Source organism: Eubalaena glacialis, chromosome 5 (assembly GCF_028564815.1).
Source record: "Eubalaena glacialis isolate mEubGla1 chromosome 5, mEubGla1.1.hap2.+ XY, whole genome shotgun sequence".
NCBI lineage: Eukaryota > Metazoa > Chordata > Mammalia > Artiodactyla > Balaenidae > Eubalaena > Eubalaena glacialis.
In genome coordinates, this window is record NC_083720.1 from 164,950 (window position 1) to 188,841 (window position 23,892).

Below are 23,892 nucleotides of genomic sequence, written 5' to 3' on the forward strand. Positions count from 1 at the left end.
CCTCCCTGCACCCCACCTCCCTGCACCCCACCTCCCTGCCCTCCAGCTCCTAACAAAGAGTCTCCCATAACAAGCAGGATCTCCCAGTGGTCTCAACGTCTGTCTTCCCGACCAGACTGGGAGCTCGGTGCAGGCAGGGTGCAGGCAGGGTCCATGTCCGACTTGTCCCCGCCTCCTCCCCATCAGGGCTCGGCCCTGCCCTAGCCGAGCAGCATGGATGAGTGAGCAGATGGGTGAATGGGTTGATGGCAGCCAACCTGGGGTTGCTCTGTCCTGTGACAGCATCTAATGTCAGTCCAGTTCTGCTCCCAAGGAGAACAGGGCCAGGTGACACAGGCCAGGCCAGCAGGCGGGAGAGGACCCACCTCCCTGTTGCGGAGAGCTTGTGGAGCTCTGCCAGCAGAGAGCGACCAGCGGGTGTCCTGTCATAAAGTGTCTTGAGCTGTGCAAGTTCGGACTTCATCCTGAGGATGGGGAGACCCTAGAAGGGCCAAAGGATGCTGTGCTGTGTTTTACAAGCACTGCTTCGAGAAGGCACTGCTTCAGAAGGGCTGGGGAAATGGCGGCATGTGGGGGGTCTCGTGCAGGTGGACAGTCCTGCCCCCATCACGGTGTTCATCTCGTGTTTCCCCCCCGCCCGGCCTCCCACCGCCTGGCCTCAGCAGATGGTCAGCTATCTTGCCGAGTGTGTGTCTGTCTCCCCTCTGTGTCCGCAGGAGGGAGGGGCAGAAGTCTGGGGTCCCTGCCATACAAAGCTCACAGGGACCCTGTAACCGCCCACTTTCACAGTGAGCGCCTCTGCACCTGAGCTGGTTTCTGACACCTACGACCAGGGGTGTAAATTAAAACAACCCATGCACATTTTGAAAGCTAATTCCATTGCTTTTTGACAGAATCCTTTTCCCCAACCCCTGACGGTCTCACCTGTGAAGCTCCTCCCCTCCCAGCCACCTGGCAGCGGCCAGAGGGGACCCTGGCACAGCTGCGGTCCAGGGAGTGACTTGGGGGCCCCACAGTGAACTCTGAGGCAGGGAGCTCACTCCGGAAAGAAGCACCGCCCTCGTGAGAAATGCCCCTCTAGGTGGTGAGGGGCAGGTGGGAAGGAGTAAGTTTTGAAATCACAGACCCTACCACATGCCAAGTAAATCCACAGGGACCCTTGAGTCGCCAGCGCGTGGGACGCATCACTGCCACATTTTAAAAACAGGGCACAGAGAGCAGAGATGACGATGTTTTTAAACCGTCATGTGTTTTTTTCTGATTACGGAGGTAATCATGTGTCAAGTGAAGAATATTTTCCCTATTAACTTTAAATTGCATTTTAATCTTACATATTTATTAGCATCTAAAATCCAATCTCCTACAGTGTTTACTTCAATTAATTTGGCTGATTCTAATTATTTTTTCTAATCTGTTTTTCATTTAACTTTCCAGCATTTTTATCCTTTATCTTTTTAACTGGTTAAATGCTCAAATGTTTCTTTTATTATTAATCCTAAGCCCCTTTTTTCTCCAGGAACAATCAATATTGATCTTCACGTATAGGTGCAGTGTGTGCATCTCTGTGCCAACGCTGCACAAGTGATGCTTAATGTAAAGCACTCAGTCTCACAAAACCAGAGCCAGTGAATTATTGGTGATACAGCATGCACTTTACTATTTTATAAGCTTTTGTCTTGTACAATATAATAGAGCCACAGAAACATCCATAAAATATGCATGGAACAGTTTAATGACTTATATATGAGCACCTGCGTCCTTGCCACCACATCAGGAAACAGAACACTGAAGATGCAAAGATGCAGCTCGCCCTGCCCTCCCCCAAAGGTTCTGCTGACTTCACTGAAACCACTTCTTTGTGTTTATTTGTACTTTGATCACCTAAGCATGCACCCCTAAACATTTCAGTTTGGCTTTGCCTGTTTTTGAACTTTATACAAATGGAATCATAGAGCATGATTGTTGCACATCTGGTTTCTTTCATCCAACTGAATGCCTGTTGTTGTGTCTGTAGTTTATCCCTTTTAATGCTGGTACTAAGCCATTGTGCGAATGTGCCACAATTTATTTATCCATTTTACTGATGATGAGCATTTGATTGTTTCTAGTTTGGGGATATTATGAATAAAGCTGTTGTGAACTTTCTTATGCTTGTGCACTGATGCACTTGAGCCTGCATTTTGTTGGATCATGAGTAATGTATATGTTCAGATTTTTGTGCGCGTTTTTATTGAGACACAATTTATGTGCAATAACAATCACTGATTTTAAGTGTTCGATTCAATGAGTTTGGACAACTGTACACATTGGTATGAGTCACCACCACAGTCACCACCACTAGTTTGGACTAGTCCAAACCCTCCACCAAAGTTCCCCTTTTCAGTCATGCTCTCCTCCACCCCAGGCCCTACATAACTGCTCATCTGATTTCTGTTGCTGTAGTTTTAGTAAAAACTTTCATGCTCCTACAATCATAAAGTATGTAGTCCTTCATGTTTGGCTTCTTTCACTTGACAATGCTTTGTTTTTATTGTTGAGTAGAATTCCACCAAAATTTGACTATCCATTCACAAGATGATGGACATAGTTTGTCCATGTGGAGTTACTATGAGTTAACATTCACGTGCAAGTCTTTTGTGAACGTAGGTTTTAATTTTTCTTGGGTACATACTTAGGAGTGGAATTGCTAGGTTGTGGCTCAAGTTTACATTTAACTTTATAAGAAACTGACTAGTTGTTTTCCAGAGTGGCTGTGCCATTCCGCACTCCCCTCAGCAGAGTGAACGTCCCCAGCGCTCCGTGCCCTCACCGCACCTCGGTGTTATCAGCAGTCTTCTTAGTAATGCTGACCAGATGATTTTGATTGGAATTTTACTGAACCTATAGATTAATTTGAGCATACGTGATATGTTAGCAACGTTGAATCTTCTGACCCATGAACAAGGTTTCTCTCTACATTTATTTAGGTCTTCATTAATTTCTCTCAATATTTTATAGTTTTCAGTATACAGGCCTTGCACGCATTTTGTTACATTTACCTTTAAGTATTTTGTATATGTAATCCTTCTGTAAATACTACTTTAAATAATACTTTCTTGTCCAATTGTTTGTTACTAGTATATGGAGATACATTTGATTTTTTAAGTTGCCTTTTAATTCTGTAACCTTGCTAAATTGACTTATGCTAGCAGCTATTTTTGTAGATTCCTCAACATTTTCTATATAGACAATCATATCACAGGTAAGTAGAAACAGTTTTAATGCTTCTTTTCCTACCTGCATGCCTTTTATTTTTTATTTATTTGTTTATTTATTTATTGTGGCTGCACCGCAGCAGGGATCTTAGCTCCCTGACCAGGGAAGCACAGAGTCCTAATCACTGGACCACCAGGGAATTCCCCATTGTTCCTGATTTCAGTGGGAAATCATTTGATTTTTCATCCTGAAGTATGATGCTTTTCTGGAGAAAATTTTCATCAGGTTGAAATCTATTTCGAGTTTTCTGAGAGTTTGTTTAATCATGAACAGGTGATGAGTTTTGTCAATTTGTTGTTGTTGTATTTGTTGAGATTATTATATGGCTTTTCTTTTTCAGTCTGTTAGTATGGTGAATTACATTTATGGCATTCCTAATCTAAATCCCACTTGGTCATTCTCAAGCAAGGAGCATCTATTGCCTATCATCAGGAAGAGAGGTACAGATACTTCTGCCCACTACATCTTGCTTTAGGAGTCACCAAGGAAAACACAATACAGTCAAGCACTCGATGGAACAAGCTTTACGCACACAGAGAAGTGACAGAGCAGAATAACAGCTTCACAAGTGAGTGTTGGTCTCCCATGGCCAGCGGGTCCTTCCCAGCAGCTGATGTGTGGCCATTAGCCTGCATGCACCCTGCTTGTGCTGCAGCAGCAGGACCCCGTCTCCTCCCTACGAGGAGAAGGTGCGGGGCTGCTCAGGTGCCCTACGGCACACGCTCTTAAGCAGAACAAAGGAACACACACTGAGCCTGAAACAGGGGAAACTATTCCCACACAAGGTGACAAGCCCAGTACAGGCTGGAGGGCTCTTTACCTCCTGGTGAGGAAGTGCTCCAGGCCCAAGGCCCGTTGTTATGGGCCGAGTGGGGGATTAAAAGGCTGCGTGCACAAGACTGCCTTTCTCAACAGTCACAAGGTGTTGTCCTTTTTATACTGGACGGAGGTGATTTGCTATTAGTTTGTTGAGGATTTTTTTTTTTAACATCTTTATTGGGGTATAATTGCTTTACAATGGTGTGTTAGTTTCTGCTGTATAACAAAGTGATGTTGAGGATTTTTGTGTCTAGGTTAATGGGGGATACTATTTTTAGTTTTCCTGTAATGTTTCTGTCTTGTTTTAGTGTCACGGTGATGCTAACTTCATAAATGAGTTGCGAAGTACTCCCTTATTTTCTCTTTTCTGAAGAATCTGTGTAGAATTGGTATTATTTCTTCCTTAAGTGTTTGGTAGAATTCACTTGTGAAACCATCTGGGGTTAAAGTTTTCTTTCTGGGATGATTTTAACTATACATTCAATTTTTTTAAACAGTTATAGGGCTACTCAGGTTATATGTTTTTCTTGATAAGCGTTAGTAGTTTGTGTCTTTTGAAGAATTTGTCTACTACATTTAAGTTTTCAGATTTGTTGGCATAAAGTTGTCCACAATATTCCCTTTTAAGTTGTGATTTTTATTATATGTAAAATATATCTCAATAAAGCTGAAAGAATAAAATGTTTAAAAATTAAAAAAAAATTTTATGTCTGTAGGATCTGTAGTGAAATTCCCTCTTTCATTCCTGATGTTGATAATCTGTGTGCTTTTTGCTTGATCAGTTTGGCTAGAGGTTTGTCAGTTTTTGACCGTTGGCAAAAACTAGTTTCTGGTTTCATTATTTTCTTTATTTTTTGTTTTATATTTCGTTGATTCTGCTCTTCTATTTTCCCCCTTTTTTTCTGCTTACTTTGGCTTTAGTTTGCTCTTTTTTTTTCTGGTTCTGATTTGAGACCTTTCTTCTTTTCTTACATAATCCTTTAATGCTATAAATTTCCCTTTAAACATTGCTTAGTGGCTTACATCAACACTGAGTGAATTGAATCCCTTAGTTTGAACTTGAATTCATAAAAGAAAATTCACTTTTTCTTTACATGCCCCCATAACTTTTTAAGGTGGTACCTGATGGAAGATACTAGAAGGTAGTACTCAAACTGAAAGACAGGAGCTGGGAGAACATATGGATGGTGGGTGGAGGGATAGGTAGGGGACTTCACTGGTAGTCCAGTGGTTAAGAATCCACCTTCCAGTGCAGGGGACACGGGTTCGATCCCTGGTTGGGGAACTAAGATCCCACATGCCGCGAGGCAGCTAAGCCTTTGCACCGCAACTACCGAGCCTGCGAACCACAACTAGAGAGAAGCCCACGCACTGCAACGAAGATCCCGACACAGTCAAATAAATAAATAAATAGGATAAGTGGATAAAATAAAATGCAAGATGGAATAGGACCAGTGGTGACAATGTGTCATGAACTGGGGAACAGGATTAACTCAACTCCGATCTGCGGTTAAAAAGGAAGTTAACTTCTTGTGTTGTGCTGGGATAGTAATCAGCCTCAGATGAGTGTGGCTTACAACCATCAAAGTATCCCTCACTCATGTTTCATGGTTGCAGGAGGCTGTGGTCTGTCTTCTTCATTCTAGGACCCCAAATAGCCCCTTTGGGGATGTGACACATTCATAGAAGAGGGATAAAGGGCCCTGGAGGCCCCCACGACTGCTGAGAAGTGCCATTCTTGCTTCCTTCCACATTCCATTAGCCAAAGCCACAGGTCAGTTGCCTGAGGTCAGTTGCAGGGATGTGGGGGTGGAGCTTAATCCTCTTACCAGACTGTCAGCCACTGCTTTTACGATTCCCACTGGGCAGTAGTATTTTATCCCAACTCCTTACGTGTCACCTTACGTGCAGCCACGGTTTCTTCTGAGCAGACTGATCCTTTGAACCAGAATATTCTGTCACAGGGCTTTTCAACGTTCCTCTTGGCCCTTGGGTCTGTGATCATCACCTGAGTTTTCTGTCTCAGTCAAGCATACATCCCGTCTGAGGTGAGGGCCCATCCCTTTCAGCTTGTTTTCTGTGCATTCAGACACTTCCCACGGTGAGTCTAACTCTGAGATTCACGCTCAGGCCACAGAGCCTACTGGTCTGTTTCTCTGGGGAGCCCGGGCTCACACGATAACAGCTGAATTTCCTCCACTGGTTGAGAAAAGCTGCTCACAGGGCTGAATGAACACCCGCTGAGGAGGGTGGGTTCCAGGCCCGTCCCCTCAAGTTCTTGGCGCTTCCCTCCTCTGGTCTTGGCCCTGCCCTCAGACTTGCCTTCCCCAGTACAGCCACAACTGGGCAACCACTGTGCGTGTCCCAGAGCAAAGAATCATGACTGGCCAGCATGGCCCGGGTGTTTCCCTCTGCACCGGTGGCAGTTGCCAGGAAACATTCGAGGCAGCTCCAAGCTGGCCCCCAGCCAGTCTCTGGCCCCAAGATGAGGCTGGCTTAGACCAGGCAAACTACAGTCCACAGCCAAACCTGGCCCACCACCTGCGTTAGCCTCGTGGGGCTGCCCTAACCGAGTACACCACGTGGGGGCTTGAACAGTTTATTATCTCTCAGTTCTGGAGGCCAGAAGTCCAGGCCTCTCTCCAGCTCCGGTGGGGGCTGGCTGCCCTTGCGCCTCTTGGTTGCAGACACAGTACCGCAGTCTCTGTCTCCGTCCACGAGTGGCCTTCTCCTCTGTGCCTCTTCTTATAGAGACACCACCCACCCTAGTCCAGTAGGGCTCATCTTAAATGGGTTACATCGGCAAAGACTTTATTTCCAAATATATTCCCATTCACAGATTCCAGGTTAAAAAAACAAAAGGCAGAAGTTAATTCACCAAGGCCTTCTTTACAGTTTTAAACAGAAAAGACAAAGCCCTGTGGTACCAAGGGGATGCCTGCTCCTACTCCCCTGCCCCCCCTGAGCTCTCCATGTGCCCCTCTCAACCCACCCCATGGAGGCGGAATGCTACTTGGTTGGCATTCACAGCCATAGGTCCTTTTTTGGTTGAGCTAAGTGAAGCTATTAAAATTCTGTAAGCTTGAGGGATCCCATCTCTTCTGCCCCTGGATCCATGTAGGTAATGGCCTGGGAGGCCCTTACCTGGGAGGGAGGCAGCATTAGCTAGGCCACCTGGCAGCACCCGAGGCCACGCCTTCTCTGGAGGGCTGGCAGCAACAAAGGTGATGGTCCCCTCCATCCGCTCTCTCAGCTGTTCCAGAACTGGGGCGGAGAACAAGGGAGCATTAAATTCCCCTCAAAACTCAAACAGGAACATCCTAAATGTCCATGAATAGGAGACTAATTAAATAAGTGTGGAACCTCCACAAAATGGAATTCTGTGCAGCCACTAAAAATGGTGATGGGCAGGCCAGAAAGGGCCGGTGCCCTGGGTCCCAGTACAGAATCGCTGGCTTGGACTTGTGTGCAGAGAGGAGGGACCAACATCGCCAGCAAAGCTCCTGGCAGGGAAACGGCGCCAGTGAGCGTGGCTGCATCTACCCCCTGGACCCGACACAGCCCCTTCGTGGGAGGTGGCAGGGTGATCCTCTGCATTGCTAGCTCTCCGACGACACGTGTTTTCTTATGTTACTTCTAACATGTCCGATTTCAGCTGGAGAACTGCCTCCTGTTGGGTGGTGACCCACTGGGAACACTGCGTGAGACTCCCACTGTGGCCCCTGGGGTTGTCACAGTGCCCCAGGCCCTCCCTCTGGTCCACCTCACCCCTCTGACCTCCCGCCTGGGGCTCAGGGGGGGCACAGTTCCCCTTGGCTGCTTCTCCTGCCACTTCTGGCCGAGGATGGATCGCCACCCCATGGCAGGGCGCCAGGGTTTCTGAAAGTCTGCCCACAGGGCTGGGGTGCCCCTGAGGGTGTGGAAGCTCACTCCCCACGGGGCAAGCCTTGGCCAGTGGGAAGCGGGAGACTGGAGGAAAAGAGGAGATCAAGTCCCCTCCTTCCTCCTTCCTCCTTCCTCAGCTGTCCTGGGGCACGTGGCCGAATGGTCACACCTGCTGCTCGGCCAACTGTGTCTGTGGCTCCTTGGGAACCAGGGTTCACTCTCCGTCCACCCCCACTGCCCCCGGGATCGTAGCTCTCCTGTGAAGTATTTGCCCCCGGCTCTCTTTTCAGGGAATCAGCCACGCACGGCAGGACAAGACGCCCCAAATCTTAATGGCTTAAGCAACTTCCTGTCTCATGATCTGTGGGTCACTCATTTGGACGGGGCTCAGCTGGGCAGTTCTGCCAGTCTCGCCTGAGGTCACACTGGGGCCGTGGTCAGCTGGCAGCTGTCCTGAGGCGGGATGGTCTAAGATGTCCACACTCATACGTCTGGCAGTGGGGCCGGCCCCTGGCTGTGGGGCGGGGCCCCTCCGCACACCCCCCCTCCTGCCTGCCGCGGGGGACCGGCTCACAGGGACTTCAGTCACCCCGAGCCTCCCTGGGGGCACCACAGATCCTGCTGGGATGGGACGTGTTCTGCCTCCTGCCCCTGCCCTCTGTGCTCTGGGCGGCTCGTGGTGCTGGCCCCCCAGCCTCACCCCCGGTTGGTGTGTGGTCCCGTTTGGAGGTCCCCTCACCCCATGCCGGGCTCAAGCACATCAAGGCCCGAGTCCGTGCCACACTGAAGATGATGACAAAACATGAGTGAGGAAGTGCCAGTTTCCCCTGGACACCACCGCCCAAACGCCAGGCACCAGGCCTGCTTTCTCTTCTCCGTCTGATGTTGTTTTCTACCCATGTTTTGGCTCCCCCAGATCAACACAGACCCCAGATGGGTGGCCACCTCGCCCCCTCGCCCCACTGCTCCCAGCTCTGTGCCTCCTCCCCCCAGGCCCCCTCGAGGTTGACCTCTGTTCTCTCCCCAGTCCCAGCCTCCCTGCCCGGCCCTCCGCGGCCTGTTTAGTGGGCCCTCACAATGCACTACGCCCGCACCACACCCTTCATGTCGCCACTGCTCACAAAAACACACGGCAACGTGCTTGTTGGCTAGAGTCTGCCCTGGAGTCAGGCAGCAGGTGGGGGCGGGGATGCAGGGGTCAGAGTCTGAGCAGCTCCCCCTCACCCCACCCCCCGTTAGCATCCATCCTTTCACGGCGGGACCGCTACCACCTTCCCATCATCTCTCCAGTGAAACCACCCTGTAAAAGGTCTTAATGGAGGTGTCCATTTTCTGCACCACAAATTTCATGAGATTTCTGAATGGGAACTCCGATCTTCTCATCCTTTCCACCTCTTGCCATTCCCCTTGACTGGTTAATTTTAATTTCAGGGCATTTGCTCCTTGCGAAATTGCATCCTCTCCACAGTTTGGGACAAGAACCTAGAACTCTCTCCAAGTAATAGCTATTGAGACACGCCTTGCTGTAAATGGCTCCCAGGATGGGCTTGCTGATAAAATCCCACATGATGATGAGGTAAAATTAGCAGGACCCTGGTGAAGGAGCAATCCCATTTCTCCTCAAACGCCCTCCAGGTTCACCTGTGGAGAAGTTACCTGTCGTATCTGATGGACCCTTGAACACAGGTGTACGTCACGTGTGCACCCCACAGGTGCAGCACCTCACAGGTGCATCTCAAAGGTGTATCTCACAGGCGCACCTTACAGGAGCCCCTCCAGACACACCTTTCTGCACACCTTGCAGGCACCCCTAAGTGGTGCATCTAACTGCATCGAGTCCACCCCTGGGGGCTGCTCAGGGGCCCAGGCACCACCACTGGGCACATTGAGAAGTGAGAGGGGAGGAGCACTGCAGGTGAGGTGGCTGGGCACTTACACCCCCGGAGCCACGCGCCCAGGGCGCCTCAGGGCACTAACGCCGGAGCCTCTGCTCCCACACCTGCAGGCACTTGAGGGCTGGGGGCAGCGAGACCCGCCAGTAGCTCACTCACTGCCCCCCGTGTCCCACGAGAGTGCTCCCCATGCACTCTGCGCTGAAGCCCCACCGAGCCCCTCCAGCGGCGGTGCCTCTGAGCCCAGGGCCGTGCCCCCAGCCCCGCCAGAAGCAGGCGCGAGCCTCACACAGGTGAGCGCCACGCCCACGCCCCGCCCTCTTCAGCCCCGCGGGGAGGGGAGAGGAGAGGAGCACATGCAAGGAGGGGGGGCCCCGGGTGGGGTGAGCGAAGGGTCTGGGAAGCATCCCCCCAGCGGCCCGCTCGGCCAGATGGCTGCCTCGTCGGCACTGGCCTCACATCCAGGCGTGACCTGGACTCCAGCTCTGGGGGCTCTGGAAGCCGTCTGGGGCTGAATTCAGAGCGCGGTGACCACAGCCCTGGCCGCAAAGCCAAGCACCAGTGCCCGCCCACAGCACCTCCCACAAGCGTGTGGCTGTCCCTTGGCCCCAGTCACACTCACTATTTTCAGGGAAGTGGGGGACCTCAGAGCAGATCCGTGAAAAGAATCTGCTGGTGACTCAGCAGAGGCAGGAACGTCGCGGCCCGAGGCCAGTGCCCACGCTTGGCCCGCTGGGCCCACTGTGGCCGGTACGGCTGCAGGGAGCCCGCCCGGGGCCCACGCGGAAGGCTCCCTGGAACGGACTCGTGCAAGCCAAGGGGCGCAGGGCCCACACGCAAACGTGCGCGTGCACGTCTCTACCAGCTCAGTGCACACAAACCGTGCCTCCCAGCTCAGAGCGTGGTAACAATATAGACACAGGCAGCACGAGAAAGACAAAGAAACTTCAGGCTCTTTCCCTCCGGGTCCTCAGTGACTCCTGGTTCCAGCTGAGCTGCTCTGCTCCCGTCTCTCACGGGTGGTCAGCATCCCTCTGGCTGCTGCAGAAGGTGAGCCCAGAACGCCAGGCCCCCCCCAACCTTCGTGAGTGGTGTGCACGGCTGGTCACACACACGTGGCGGTGTGATGTGTCACACCGTGGACAGAGCTCCCACCCCCAGCCGTCCAGCAGTCCCCGGGCACACGTGCACACTCACGCACGCACACACCCTCGTCCTCGTGCGCACCCAGCACCCCCGCACATGTAAGCACACACACGTATGCACACACATCTGCACATGGTTTCTTGTGTGACGCGAGAGTCAGACTGACCTGGGATGAGTCCTCCAGTTGTAACCCCCAACCTTTCTGATCGCATCCTGGCTCACAGGGAGGCTAATAACTGTCTGACTCGGGGGAGGACGGCCGCGGCTTCAGCCGGAGGAGCTTGCTGCCGTCTGGGCCGATGGATCCCCGATGGAGGCACGGATGCTCAGGAATGATCCCGTCTGTAAAATATGGCAGTGCAGCTGCGGGTCCTGTGCAAGGAGAGGGTCCAGCAGCGTGAATAAGGGTCCCAATACGTAGGAATTAGGCCGAGAAGGGAGATGCGTGGTGGGCATTCGCCAAGACCATTTCTAACTAAGGATGCTGGCTCTTAACAGACAAGAGCCGCCTCTTCACCACATAGGAGAAGGGAAAGTCTGTGCAGACCGCCCTATGGTCCCGCTTCCACATCTTCCTCCCTTCTCCCCACTTCCCTCCGTGGGCGTGGGCAGCACCGTCGGGGGGTCCCTCCACCTCCCCGAGGCAGAGCTGGTGCCCTGCCACCCCACAACACCTGAGCCCGAGTCTGGGGGCCCAAGAGACTTGGAGCTACCTGTCAGACCATCCCAAGTCCTCGGGCGGCCGCTCGGGCAGAAGGGGTCATGGCGCTCCGGGGGTTACCCCTCTCCAGGGGTTGGGTGTGAGGGCCTATCCCAGCGCCCAGGATCCCTGCCTCAGGCAGAAGGCCCTGAGCTGTTACGCTGCAGCCCCCGGTCCAGGGGCTCTGGTTTTCCCAGGAAGCGGGCAGTCCGGGCCTGGGGGTGGGGGGAGGGCAGGCGTGGGCGAGTCAGCTGGTGCGGTAATCGGTAATCATCGCTAAGAAAGGCTTTGCTGATGACAGCGTTTGCTGCAGGGCCTGGTGCGCTGGGGGCCGGCGCTTCTCCAGACGGGAAGCCGGGCACCATGAGCCTCAGTGAGGAACAGGTGCAGGCGTTCCTGGACCAGAACCCCGGCTTCGCAGACCGGTACTTCGGGCGGAAGCTGAGCCCTGAGGCTGTGGCCAGCGCCTGCGAGGATGGGTGCCCGGCGGGCTGCACCCGTTTCCAAGAGCTGTGCCAGGTGGAGGAGAGCACGGCCCTGTTGGAGCTGGTGCAGGACATGCAGGAGAGCGTGAACATGGAGCGCGTGGTCTTCAAGGTCCTGCGGCGTCTGTGCTCCATCTTGCATGCCGACCGCTGCAGCCTCTTCATGTACCGCCAGCGCAACGGCACGGCCGAGCTCGCCACGCGCCTCTTCAGCGTGCAGCCAGGCAGTGTCCTGGAGGACTGCCTGGTGCCTCCCGACTCCGAGATCGTCTTCCCGCTGGACATCGGGGTCGTGGGCCACGTGGCTCAGACCAAGAAGATGGTGAACGTCAAGGATGTGACGGAGGTGGGTCCTGGGCCTCGTGGCGGTTGGCGAAGGGTTCCCACAGGCCCCGAAGGACGGGTCAGCCCACTGGCTGCGAGGGGACCTTCGGCTTTTAGGAAGGCGGCCAGAGAGGCAAGTGGAACAGGTCCAGGCCAGAGCTCGCGGGAAGGAAGGAGGCCCTGAGGTGGCTGGGAGGGCGGCCTGGGCAGGCCCTGCTGCCCCCTTGACCTATGATTCCCTGGATGGGGGTTTGGGGAGGACGGGGTCTGAGCAGGGGCTGGCGCAGAGGCCCAGAATGGAGGGGCCAGTGGACCCCAGAGCCCTAACCATACTGCTCACTGGGGCGAGCAAGTTTGGGGGTTCAGGAGAAGCTGATCCAGGTTCCCCAGTAGTCCAATGGTTAGGACTCGGCGGTTTCACTGCCGCGGCCTGGGTTCAATCCTGGAACTGAGATCTGCAAGCATCACAGCCAAAAAAAAAAAAAAAGAAGCAGCTGGTCCAGGAGGGGGCAGGAAGGGTGGACGCAGTGCCTGGAGCAGCGAAGTCTGGGAGGACAGGTTCTGGCTGGACGGGAGGGAGGGAGAGGCCAATGACACTTCTGGGGGTGGGGCGGGGCGCCGGGAGGACAGATGCCCCAGGGGAGAAGGGGGCTGGGACTGGGGGGACCACGCCTGTTGGACATGTGTGAGGGGCAGGGCCCCGAGGGGGCGCAGGGAGAGCCGGCTGCCTTCTCCCGTCCCCTCCGTCCCACCTCAGAGAGGGCCGCTGGTATGGCCTGGGGGCGGGAGGCAGGAGCCTTGGGCTGGCTCACCTCCTCCACTTTCTGTGAACGAATCCAGAGGGCGTTACGCAGCGGGACAGGCCTCCGCCAAAGCAGCCAATATCCCCTCGTCCCTGGAGACAAACGGACTTGTGGACGGACCACCAGACCCCTGGCTCCTTGGCTGCAATCCTCTTAAACTTATCTGCTCAAACAAGCCTCAGTCCAGCGACCTGAATATAGTAATCTCTCAGATTAGCTTCATCTTCACTTCCTTTTTAGGAAATGGGTCACCCGTGAATTGGAATATCAGGAGCATAAATTACCAGGAAAAAAAGTTCGGCAGGAATGGGGGGGCTACAACGAGCGCCTCCCCTGCTCCCCGCTCCCTCCCATTTCTCCCTCCCTCCCCCCGCCTCTCCCACGCTACATCTCGCCCCCTCCCTTCTGTGAGCCTCCAGCTGCGCCCCGACCTGTGCTGCTGGTGTCTCTGAGGGTCTGGTTCAAACTGCCTGTGCCCGCCCAGGGGCGGGGCTGTCTCTCCCTGGGGCTCAGCTTCTCTTCCAGCCTTCACCCGGCCGGCTCCCTCTGATGTTTTCCCCAACTGCCCAGCACAGCTAGATGCCTCCTTCATGGGGCAGGGGCATGGCACTGGCCTTAGTCCTCAGGGCTACGCTGGGTCTCGTTTGTCATAGCTGCAGTGGAACAGAGACCAGAGTCAAAATCAGCAAAAAATCGAGTTTCCAATAAGTGTATCATGAAGCTCAGATGTCACTTTATGGAGGGGAAACTGAGGCAGAGCCTGTGTCCCACCGTGGCGGGGGGGTGTGGACAGCGGTGGCCAGAGGGGGTGCCGCAGGGCTGTGATGTCACCCCGCCACCCCTCTGTGGCCCCTGAGACTCCAGGGCTCATGGGGAGGCGGCCAGGCAGGAGGTCCCAGAAGGCTCAGCAGGGGCGCCTGGCTCGGCAGTAGTCTCTGAAACCGCGTCATGGGGATCCGGCATGTCACCGAGGCATCTAGACCCTGTCGAGGTGGGCGGCTGGCTGTGGGAGGAAATTCCCAGGAGCCGGGATGGCTCAGATCAGGGAGGAGGGGGCAGGACTGAGCAAGCCGTGCTGAGCACAGTTGGGCCAGGAGGTGGGGGAGCGGGGGGGTGCCGGGGATGCTGTGGTGACCAATGACTGGGTCTGGGCAGTGGAAGCAGAGAGTTGGGGGCACTTGAAAGAAGTGGGTTGGGTCGGAGGGGCAGGGAAGCACCAAGGCCCAGGTCCTCTCTGTGGGGTGGAGGGTGGATGCCAATCCTCGGAATGGGGACGGGGCGGGCAGGCGTTTCTGGCAGTGCGATTCAGGGGCAGTGGGCCTGAGGCTGGTCACACTCAGTCAGCTGGGCCCGGACAAAGCTCAGATGAGCTGTCCCCTGTGGAGACAGACCTAAGAGCCCGTCAACCGGCCCCTGACCAGGGAGCGGCCCCGAAGAGCCACTCTAAGGCCGGGGGAACCCGCCCTGGGGGCCAGAGTCGGGCAAAGGTCTTATGGCGGGGGCAAGAAGCCCGCTGGAGCGGGGGCCCAGGAGACGCCCCCCGGGGCCTGGCAGATAGGTCCTCGGTATGGGAGCTGGCCCACGGTGGCTGAGGGCAGCAGGAGACGGCAGCCTGGACTAGGGGGGGCTTGGGGGCAGGTGGACCAGACAGACTCAAGAGGCATCTAGAAGGCCAGTCGGCCAGACGGCAGCAGATGTGGGAGAAGCTAGGTCTGCCCGCAGCCCAGGGGGGCGTGCAGAGCCTGCAAGGACTCTGCAGCGCCCGTGGATCGAGAGCTGGGGGTCGCTCGCTCTGAGATGGGGTGATAGAGACTGAGCCAGGCTGGAGCCCCAAGGACAGGCCATTGTCCATGTCCTCATGTGCTTCCCAGGCTCCTGATACCCGGGGCATGGCCACCTGGGTCTCAGCACTGGCCTGGGCAGCTTAGCCCTGACCCCCAGGGACCAGGGAGACCAAGACTCCAGGTCCACAGAACGACGGCCTCTCCCTTCTCTCCTCTTGCCTCGCAGTGTCCCCACTTCAGCTCCTTTGCTGATGAGCTGACCGACTATGTGACAAGGAGCATCCTGGCCACGCCCATCATGAATGGCAAAGATGTTGTGGCTGTGATCATGGCTGTGAACAAGCTGGACGGCCCGTGTTTCACAAGTGAAGATGAAGACGTGAGTGTCAGTGAGCCCTCTGGACACGCACACCCGTCTGTCCCTGAGTCTTCACAGTCCTGTGCCTGGCGGGGCCCGTGCCTGGCAGGTGATGTCTGTGTAGGCACCTCTCCTAGGCTTGGCTCCGAGGGCCCACCTACGCATCTGTGTGTACAAGTCCATGGCCCGCGGGCTGAGGTCCATGCTGCATGTGCGCCCCCTCCTCCAGGCAGCTGGGTGTCTCCTCCACAAACGCACACCTGGGCACGCATCTGAAAACCAGGGTTTTTACCTGCTGTTGTCACCACTCCTGTTTCAGGTTTTCCTGAAGTATCTGAACTTCGGGACGTTAAACCTGAAGATCTACCACTTGAGCTACCTGCACAACTGCGAGACCCGCCGAGGCCAGGTACCCGCACGTGCTGCCAGCCAGGGCACCCCGCCGGCTCCAGGCCCTCCGGGCTGCCTGGGTGTGTCCAGGTCGCCCCACCCTGGTCTCTCTGGACAGAGGCACATGGTTCTGTGGGCACCTGGGCAGCCGAGGGAGAGGGCCCGGGGCTTTCGTGGTTGTGGACGCGGAGCTGTGAGTATACCAATCTGAGGGCAGGGAGGCCGGGTGCCTCGCCCTCAGGCCCCAGGGCTGTGACCACCTGCAAACACGGGCGTCAGCATTCCTCCTTAGAAGCTGCCTCAAACCTTCTGCGGGAGGAGCAGGGGTGGGTTATGAACGTAGAGCAGGGGCAGAGGGTCCCACCACTCCGCGGCCGAGCCTCCCGGTGGGCTCTGCCTCTGGCCACACAGGAGAGCAATGGCTTCCAGGACTGGAGTCTGCCTCCCCCCGAGCGAGGAGGCCTGGGGGCCCCGGGGGGACACGGCGCTCCACCCTCTGTGGCCCGTGCGGAAGGCGGTGGGGGGGGGCGGACACGGTGGGGAGGGGAGGGCGTGAGAGAGGGCCCTGGGCCGGGCCTGAGGCCGCGGAGGAGCTGGAGGCCTGCGGCCAGCTGGACTGCAGCGTGGGGCTGAGAGCGGGGCCTCGGGGCCCACTGAGGGCTCCGGAGTGCACGTAGAAAGGCCACCAGGCGGACTCAGCCCCACGCTGTGGGGACGAGGTTGCACGGGGGATTTATTAGGCCCGCTTCTTTCTTTCTGCGGTCGTTTGTCTATCAGTCTGGACTCACGGGTGTTTCCAGCACGACCTGACTGATTTCTTTGCTCAGCTTGTTTTCTCAGCAGCTCCTGTGCCCTCCGACATGTCCATCGACCCCATTTGTTCGGTTGTTTGGTGGGTGGATTTTTTTGGTTTGGGGGTTCTGCACATCCTTATTCTCTGGCACTACAAAATGCTTCAGTCTCATTTGTATTTTCCGGCCCCGTCCTGGAATTCGCCACTCCTCAAGGAGTACTGGTTCTTTTTGCTGGAGACGGTCTTAGAAACAACGACCTGGGCACCAGGTGTGATCTTGGCTTAGCGTGTCATAGCTTCTAGGCCCTCTCAGCTGACGGAGCGAGGAGATATGTGTGTGTCTACAAGCCCATGCATGTGCACGTCTGTAAATACTTCTACGTGTAACCATCTGCATCTATATTAAGTTAAGCCTGAGTTCTTGCTGATGTCACCAACCCCAATCATCCCCACACGGATTGTTCTGGCCTCCGCCCCCTCCACGCTACACGGAGACCCCTGGCTCCCGTCCTCTGCTGTCCACTTATGTCATTGTCCAGCCCCCTTGCACGTGTACAGCAGGGTACCTGTGACCCGTGAGAAACAAGTTCATCACTGGAGCACAGAGATGTGTGCAGTTCCTTTGCCTTTACTCTCACAGACGCCATGTATTTCCAAAAACGCTGAGGTTGGCACCTTTTCCCCATCCCCTTCAGTGAGGAGGTCTCTTGCATTCTCTTGTCACAGTCTGCATTCTTTCCTGGAATCCCCCAACCTACCAAATGATTTTTAAATTTGCAAACATTATGGTTCATTCTTTGTGCTGTAAATTTCTATAGGTCTTGACAAATGCATCATGACATGTACCCACCATTACAGTGTCATAAAGAATCATTTCACCACCCTAAAGACCCCCACCTCCACCAAAGCCCTGACAAGTACTGATATTTTCACTGTCTCCATAGTTTTGCCTTTTGTAGAATGTCATATACTTGGAATCATATGGTATGGAACCTTTTAGGACTGGCTTTTTTCACTTAGTAATATGCATTTAGGGTTCCTCCGTGTCTTTTCATGGCTTAGTAGCCCATTTCTCTTTTTTTTTTTAGCATCTTTATGGAGGATAATTGCTTTACAGTGGTGTGTTCGTTTCTGCTGTGTAACCGAGTGAATCAGCTGTACGTGCACACGCATCCCCGTGGCCCCTCCCAGCCCATGTCTTTTTATTGCTGAATAGTATTCCAATGTCTGGATGTGTTACGATTTATTTATCCACTCGCCCATGGAAGGACATCTTGATTGCTTCCAGCTTGGGGCAATTATGAATAAAACTGCTATAAACATTTGTAGACAGGTTTTTGTGTGGGTACAAGTTTTCAATTCGGTTGAATTAATACCAAGGTGTGTGATTGCTGGATAATACGGTATAATCGTGTTTAACTCTGTGAGAAACTGTGCAGAAGTGTCTGTACCATTTTACATTCCCATCAACAATGAATGAAAATTCCTGTCACTCTGCATCCTCGTCAGCTTTTGGTATTGTCAGTTATTTAGATTTTAGTCATTCTAATAGGTGTTTCGTATTATTGTTTTAAATTACAGCCCTCCAATGACAAATGATGTTGAGGATCTTTTCATATACTCATTTGCCAGCTGTACATCCTACTCTTTGGTGAGGTGTCAGTTCAGATCTTTTGCCCAATTTAAAATTATGTTGTCTGTTTTCTTGCTGTTTAGCTTTAAGAGTTTTTTTGTAAAACTGGGGTTTAAGTCCTTTATCAGGTGTGTATTTTGCCAATATTTTCTCCAAAAGTATATCTTGTCTTTTCATTCTCTTACCAGTGTATTTGGAAAAACAGAAGTTTTACATTCTCTTTTTCTAAAATCGAGTGTAGTTGATTTACAATGTTGTGTTAATTTCTGCTGTACAGCAAAGTGATTCAGTTATACATATGCATACATTCTTCTTTAATATTCTTTTCCATTATGGTTTATCACAGGATATTGAATATAGTTCCCTGTGCTGTACGGTAGGACCTTATTGTTTACCCATTCTATATATAAAAGCTTACATCTGCTAACCCCGACCTCCCACTCCATCCCTCCCCAACCCCTCCCCCTTGGCAACCACAAGTCTGTTCTCTATGTCCATGAGTCTGAAAAACAGAAGTTTTAAATTTTAATAAATTTATTTAATAAACTTTTCCTTCATGGATTGTAGTTGGGTGTTGTATCTTAAAACACCTCAGCAAACCCAAGGTCACCTAGATTTTGTCCTATGTCATCTTCTAGCAGTTTTATAGTTTTGCATTTTACACTCAGGTCTATGAGTTAATCTCATGAAAGGTGTAAGTGTCTACATACACTTTTTTTTGCATGTGATGTCCAGTTGTTCAGCAGCAGTTAGTGAAAAGACCAGCCTTTCTCCATTGAATTTCTTTGCTCCTTTGTCAAACTGCAGCTGACTGTTATTTGTGTGAGTCTACTTCTGGGCTCTCTATTCTGTTCCATTGATCTATGTTCCTATTTTTTTCACCAATACCATACTGTCTTGATCACTATAGCTTTATAGTCTTGAAGTTGGTAATATCAACCCCCCAACTTTTTTTTCTGCAGTATTGTACAGGCTATTTTGTGGGGTTTTGCCTTTCTATATAAACTTTAAAATCAGTTTGTCCATATGCACAAAATAGCTTGCTGACATTTTAATTGGTTCTGCGTTAAATCTGTACATTAAGTTGGGAAGAATTGGCATCTTAACAATAAGGAGTTTTCAACTCATGAACGGAGAATATCTGTTTACTTAGATCGTCTTTGATTTCTTCAGAGTTTTGTTGATTTTGCTTATAGATTCTGTACATATTTTGTTAACTTGTACCTAAGAATTTAATTTTATACTAATGTAAGTGGTATTGTGTTCTTAATTTCACGTTCCAATTGGTCATTGCTGGTATAAAGGGAAGCAACTGACTTTTGTATGTCAACCTTGTTATCCTGTGACCTTAAGACAATAACTAATTAGTTCCAAGAGGTTTTAAAGATTGATCCCTTGGTATTTTCACATAGATGATCATGTCATCTGCAAACAAAGACAGTTTTTTTCCTTCCCTACCCATCTCTATCCACTGTTCTTCCTTTCCTTGTCTTATTGCACTTGCCAGGACTTTCAGTACGATGCTGACTATGAGTGGTGAGAGGGGCATCCGTGTCTTGCTCCCAGTATTAGGGAAAGAACCAGTTTCTCACCATCAGGTATGACATTCGCTGTAGGGTTTTTGTAGAATTTTTATCTAGTTGACCAAGTTCGCCTCTATTTCCACTTTGCTGAGAGCTTTTATTCCGAATGAGTGTTCGATTCTGTCAAATATTTTTCTCCATCAATTGATATGATCGTGTTATTTTTTTCTTCTTTAGCCTGGTAATATGGTGGATTACATTAATTGATTTTCAAATGCTGGACCAGCCTTGCACACCTGGGATAACTCTCACTTGGTCATGGAGCATAATTATTTATATATACTATTGCATTTGTTTCACTAATATTTTGTTAAGAATTTCTGTACCTATGTTCACGAGAGATTTTGGCCTATAGTTTTTCTTTCTTGTAATGGCTTTATTTGGTTTCTGTATTAAGGTAATGCTGGCCTCAGAGAATGGGTTAAAAGGTCTTCCTTTGCTTCTATTTTCTGGAAAAGATTGTAGTGAATTGGTGTAATTTCTTCCCTAAATGTTTCGTAGAATTCACCAGTGAATCCATCAGGGATTGGTGCTTTCTTTTTGGAAGATTATTAATTATTGATCCAATGTTTTTAATACTTAGAGCTCTATTCAGATTATTCTATTTCTCCTTCTGTGGGTGTTGGTAGTTTGTGTCTTTCAAGGCATTGAAACATTCATTTAATCTAAGCTATTTAATCTAGATTATTAAATTGGGGGGCATAGAGTTTTAAAATTTATTACTTATTTTCTTCTGCTTCCTTTAGGCTTAAATTAGTCTTCTTTTTCTAGTTTCCTAGGATTAGACTATTGATTTTAGATCTCTCTTCTTTTCTGATATGTACATTCAATGCTGTATTTTCCCTACAAGCACTGCTTTCACTGCATCCCACAAATTTTGCCATGTATTTCCATTTTCATTTAGTTCGACATCTTTCTAAATTTCTCTTGAGACTTCTTCTCAAGAGAAATGTATTAATTAGAAGTGTATTGTTTAATCTATTTTGGAATTTTCCAACATCTTTCTGTTAATGACTTCTAGTTTATTGCCCTGTGGTATGAGAATGTATTCTTTATGATTTTTAATTCTTTCAAATGTGTTAAGATGTGTTTTGTGGCCCAGAATATGGTCTATCTTGGCGAATGTTCCATGTGACCTGAGAAGAATGTGTATTCTGCTGTTGTTGGATGAAGTAGTCTATAGATATTCATTATATCCATTGCTGTTTAGTTCAACTATTTTCTTACTGATTTTCTGCCTGCTGGATCTATCAATTAACTGAAAGAAGAACATTGAAGTCTCCAACTATAGTAGTGGATTTATCTATTGCTTCTTGCAGTTCTATTAGTTTTTGCTTTATGGAATTTGATGCTCTGTTGTTAGGTGCATACACATTAAGGACTGTTATGTCTTCTGGGAGAAATAACCCCTTTATCATTATGTAATATCCCTTTTTACTCCTGATCATTTTTCTTCTTCTGAAGTCTGCTTTGTATAAAATTAATATAGCTATTTAGCTTTCTTTTGATTGGTGTCAGCATGGTATATATTTCTGCATCCCTTTAATTTTTTCCGAATTATTTTCATTGTGGTAAAATACACATAACAAAAAATTTACTATCTTAATCATTTTTAATCTACAGTTCAGTGGTATTAACTACATTCATGTTGTGCAACCGTCTCCACCATCCATCTCCAGAACTCTATACAGCTTCCCAAATTGGAACTCTATCCTCATTAAACACTAACTCCCCAGTACCCGCATCCCAGCCCCTGGAAACCACATTCTACTTTCTGTTTCTATGATTTTAACTCATATAGGTGCAATCCCACAGTATTCGTCTTTTTGTGACTGGCTTATTGCACTGAGCACAATGTCCCCAAGGTTCATCCATGTTGTATCATATTACAGAATTTTCTTCCTTTTTAAGGCTGAATAGTATTCTATTGTATGTATATGCCACATTTTGCTTATCTATTCATCTGCTGTTGGACGCTTTTGTTGCTTCCACATTTTAGCTATTATGAGTAATGCTGCTGTGAACATGGGTGTACAAATATCTCTTTGAAACCCTGCTTTCAATTCTTTTGAGTGTATGCCCAGAAGTGGAAATGCTGGATCATATGGTAATTCTGTTTAATTTTTTAAAGAACTTCCATACTGTTTTCCAAAGTGTCTACACCATTTTACATTCCCACCAACAGTGCAAAGCAGTCCCAATTTTTCCACATCCCTGCCAATACTTATTTTCTGTTTTGTTTTGTTTTTAACAGTAGTCATCCTAATGATATTGGTCATCTTTTCATATGCTTATTGGTCATTTGTATTTTTTCTTTGGAGAAATGTCTATTCAAGTTCTTTGCCCATTTTTAAATCTGGTTGTTTGTTTTTGTTCTTTTTGTTGAATTTTAGGAGTTCTCTACATAATCTGGGTATTAATCCCTTATCAGAAGTGTGATTTGCAAATATTTTCTCCCATGTGGGTTGCCTTTTTACTCTGTTGATGGTGTCTTTTGATGCACAAAGGTTTTTAATTTGCAGAAAGTCCAGTTTGTCTATTTTTTTCTTTTGTTGTTAGTGTCTTTCAAGTCATATCCAAGCAATCATTGACAAATCCAATGTCATGGAGCTTTTTTCCTGTGTTTTCTTCTAAGTTCATAGTTTTGCATGTGGATATCCAGTTTTCCTGGTACCATTTGTTGAAAAGACTGCCCTTTCCCCACTGAATGGTCTCGGCATTCTTGTCAAAAATCATTTGGCCATATATGCTAGGGTTTATTTTTGGACTCTCTAAGCTATTCCTTTGGTCTATAGGTCTGTCTTTATGTCAGTATCACATGTTTTCATTAATGTAGGTTTGTACTATGTTTTGAAATCAGAAGATATGAGTCCTCCAGTTTTGTTCTTTCTCAAGATTGTTTTGACTATTCAGGGTCCCTTGAGCTTCTATATGATCCTTAGGATGGGTTTTTCTACTTCTGCAAAAACATTGAGATTTTGATAGGGATTACATTCAATTTGTAGGTCACTTTGGGTAGTATTGACACTGTAACAATATTAAGTCTTCCAATTCATGAGCAAAAGATGTCCTTCTAAGTATTTGTGCCTTCTTTAATTTATTTCAGCAATGTTTTATAGTTTTCATTGTTACAATAATTCTAGCTGTTATAATTGCTCATGTATTTACCTTTACCGGGATCTTTATTTCTCCATACAGCTTTGAGGTCCTTTCATTTCACCTGCAGGACAGTTCTTGCAGGGCAGGTCTAGTGGTCATGAACCCCCTCAACTTTTGTTTTTCTGGGGGTGTCTTTATTTCTCCCTCGCTTCTGAAGGACAGTTTTGCCGTTATTTTTTGACGTTATTTTTTTTTTCTTTTAGCACTTTGAATACATCAGGCCACTGCCTTCTGGGCCCCAAAGTTTCTGATGAGAAATCTGCTGATAAACTTACTGAGGATCCCTTGTATGTGATGAGTCACTTCTCTCGCTGCTCTCAAGATTCTGTCTTTCGACAGCTTGATTATAATGTGTCTTGGTGTGGGTGTCTTTGAGTTCATCCTACTTGGTGTGTTTTGAACTTCTTGGGTGGAAATATGCATGTCTTTCATCAAATTCCAGGGGTTTCCAGGCTTTATTTCTTCAAATATTCTCGCTGTGTGTCCACCTGCCCTAGGTGAGGTCTAGCCCATCTCTCTTGGAGGAGGTGTTCTGAGTGGCTCTCATTCTGCCCTTGCTTTGAGGCTTGCTTTCTCCCAGCTTCCTCTCAGCCAAGCCCCTTAACCTGACTGCTGTGAAGACATTTCCCCAAATTCGTATCAGCAGCTCCAAAACAGTGGCCTCAAGGCAAGATTCAAATCCAACCCCACATACCCCAGGTGCGGGCCTAGTGAGGCAAGTCTGGAGCACTTTCTGGGTCCTGCCCCACCACACACACTTTCCCCCAGTGGATCTCACCCAGGGGGATCGTGTTCCCTCTAAGAAAGTCAGATCTCAGGAGAAGCCAGGTTTTTGATTCTCTACCTGTCATGTCCTGAGTCCCCACCTCCCTCTCTGGATACC

At 50.0% G+C, this 23,892-nt stretch overlaps 1 protein-coding gene across 1 annotated transcript in view; it reads left to right on the forward strand.

Moving 5' to 3' along the window:
- Positions 1–12,060: 12,060 nt before the first annotated feature.
- PDE6B (phosphodiesterase 6B) overlaps positions 12,061–23,892 on the forward strand; it is a 28,250-nt gene continuing 16,418 nt past the window's right edge. The window contains exons 1-3 of the mRNA XM_061191813.1: positions 12,061–12,528; positions 15,320–15,472; positions 15,771–15,860. Of these exons, the coding sequence (XP_061047796.1) occupies positions 12,061–12,528; positions 15,320–15,472; positions 15,771–15,860 (711 nt within the window). The remainder of the gene's footprint in view (positions 12,529–15,319; positions 15,473–15,770; positions 15,861–23,892) is intronic.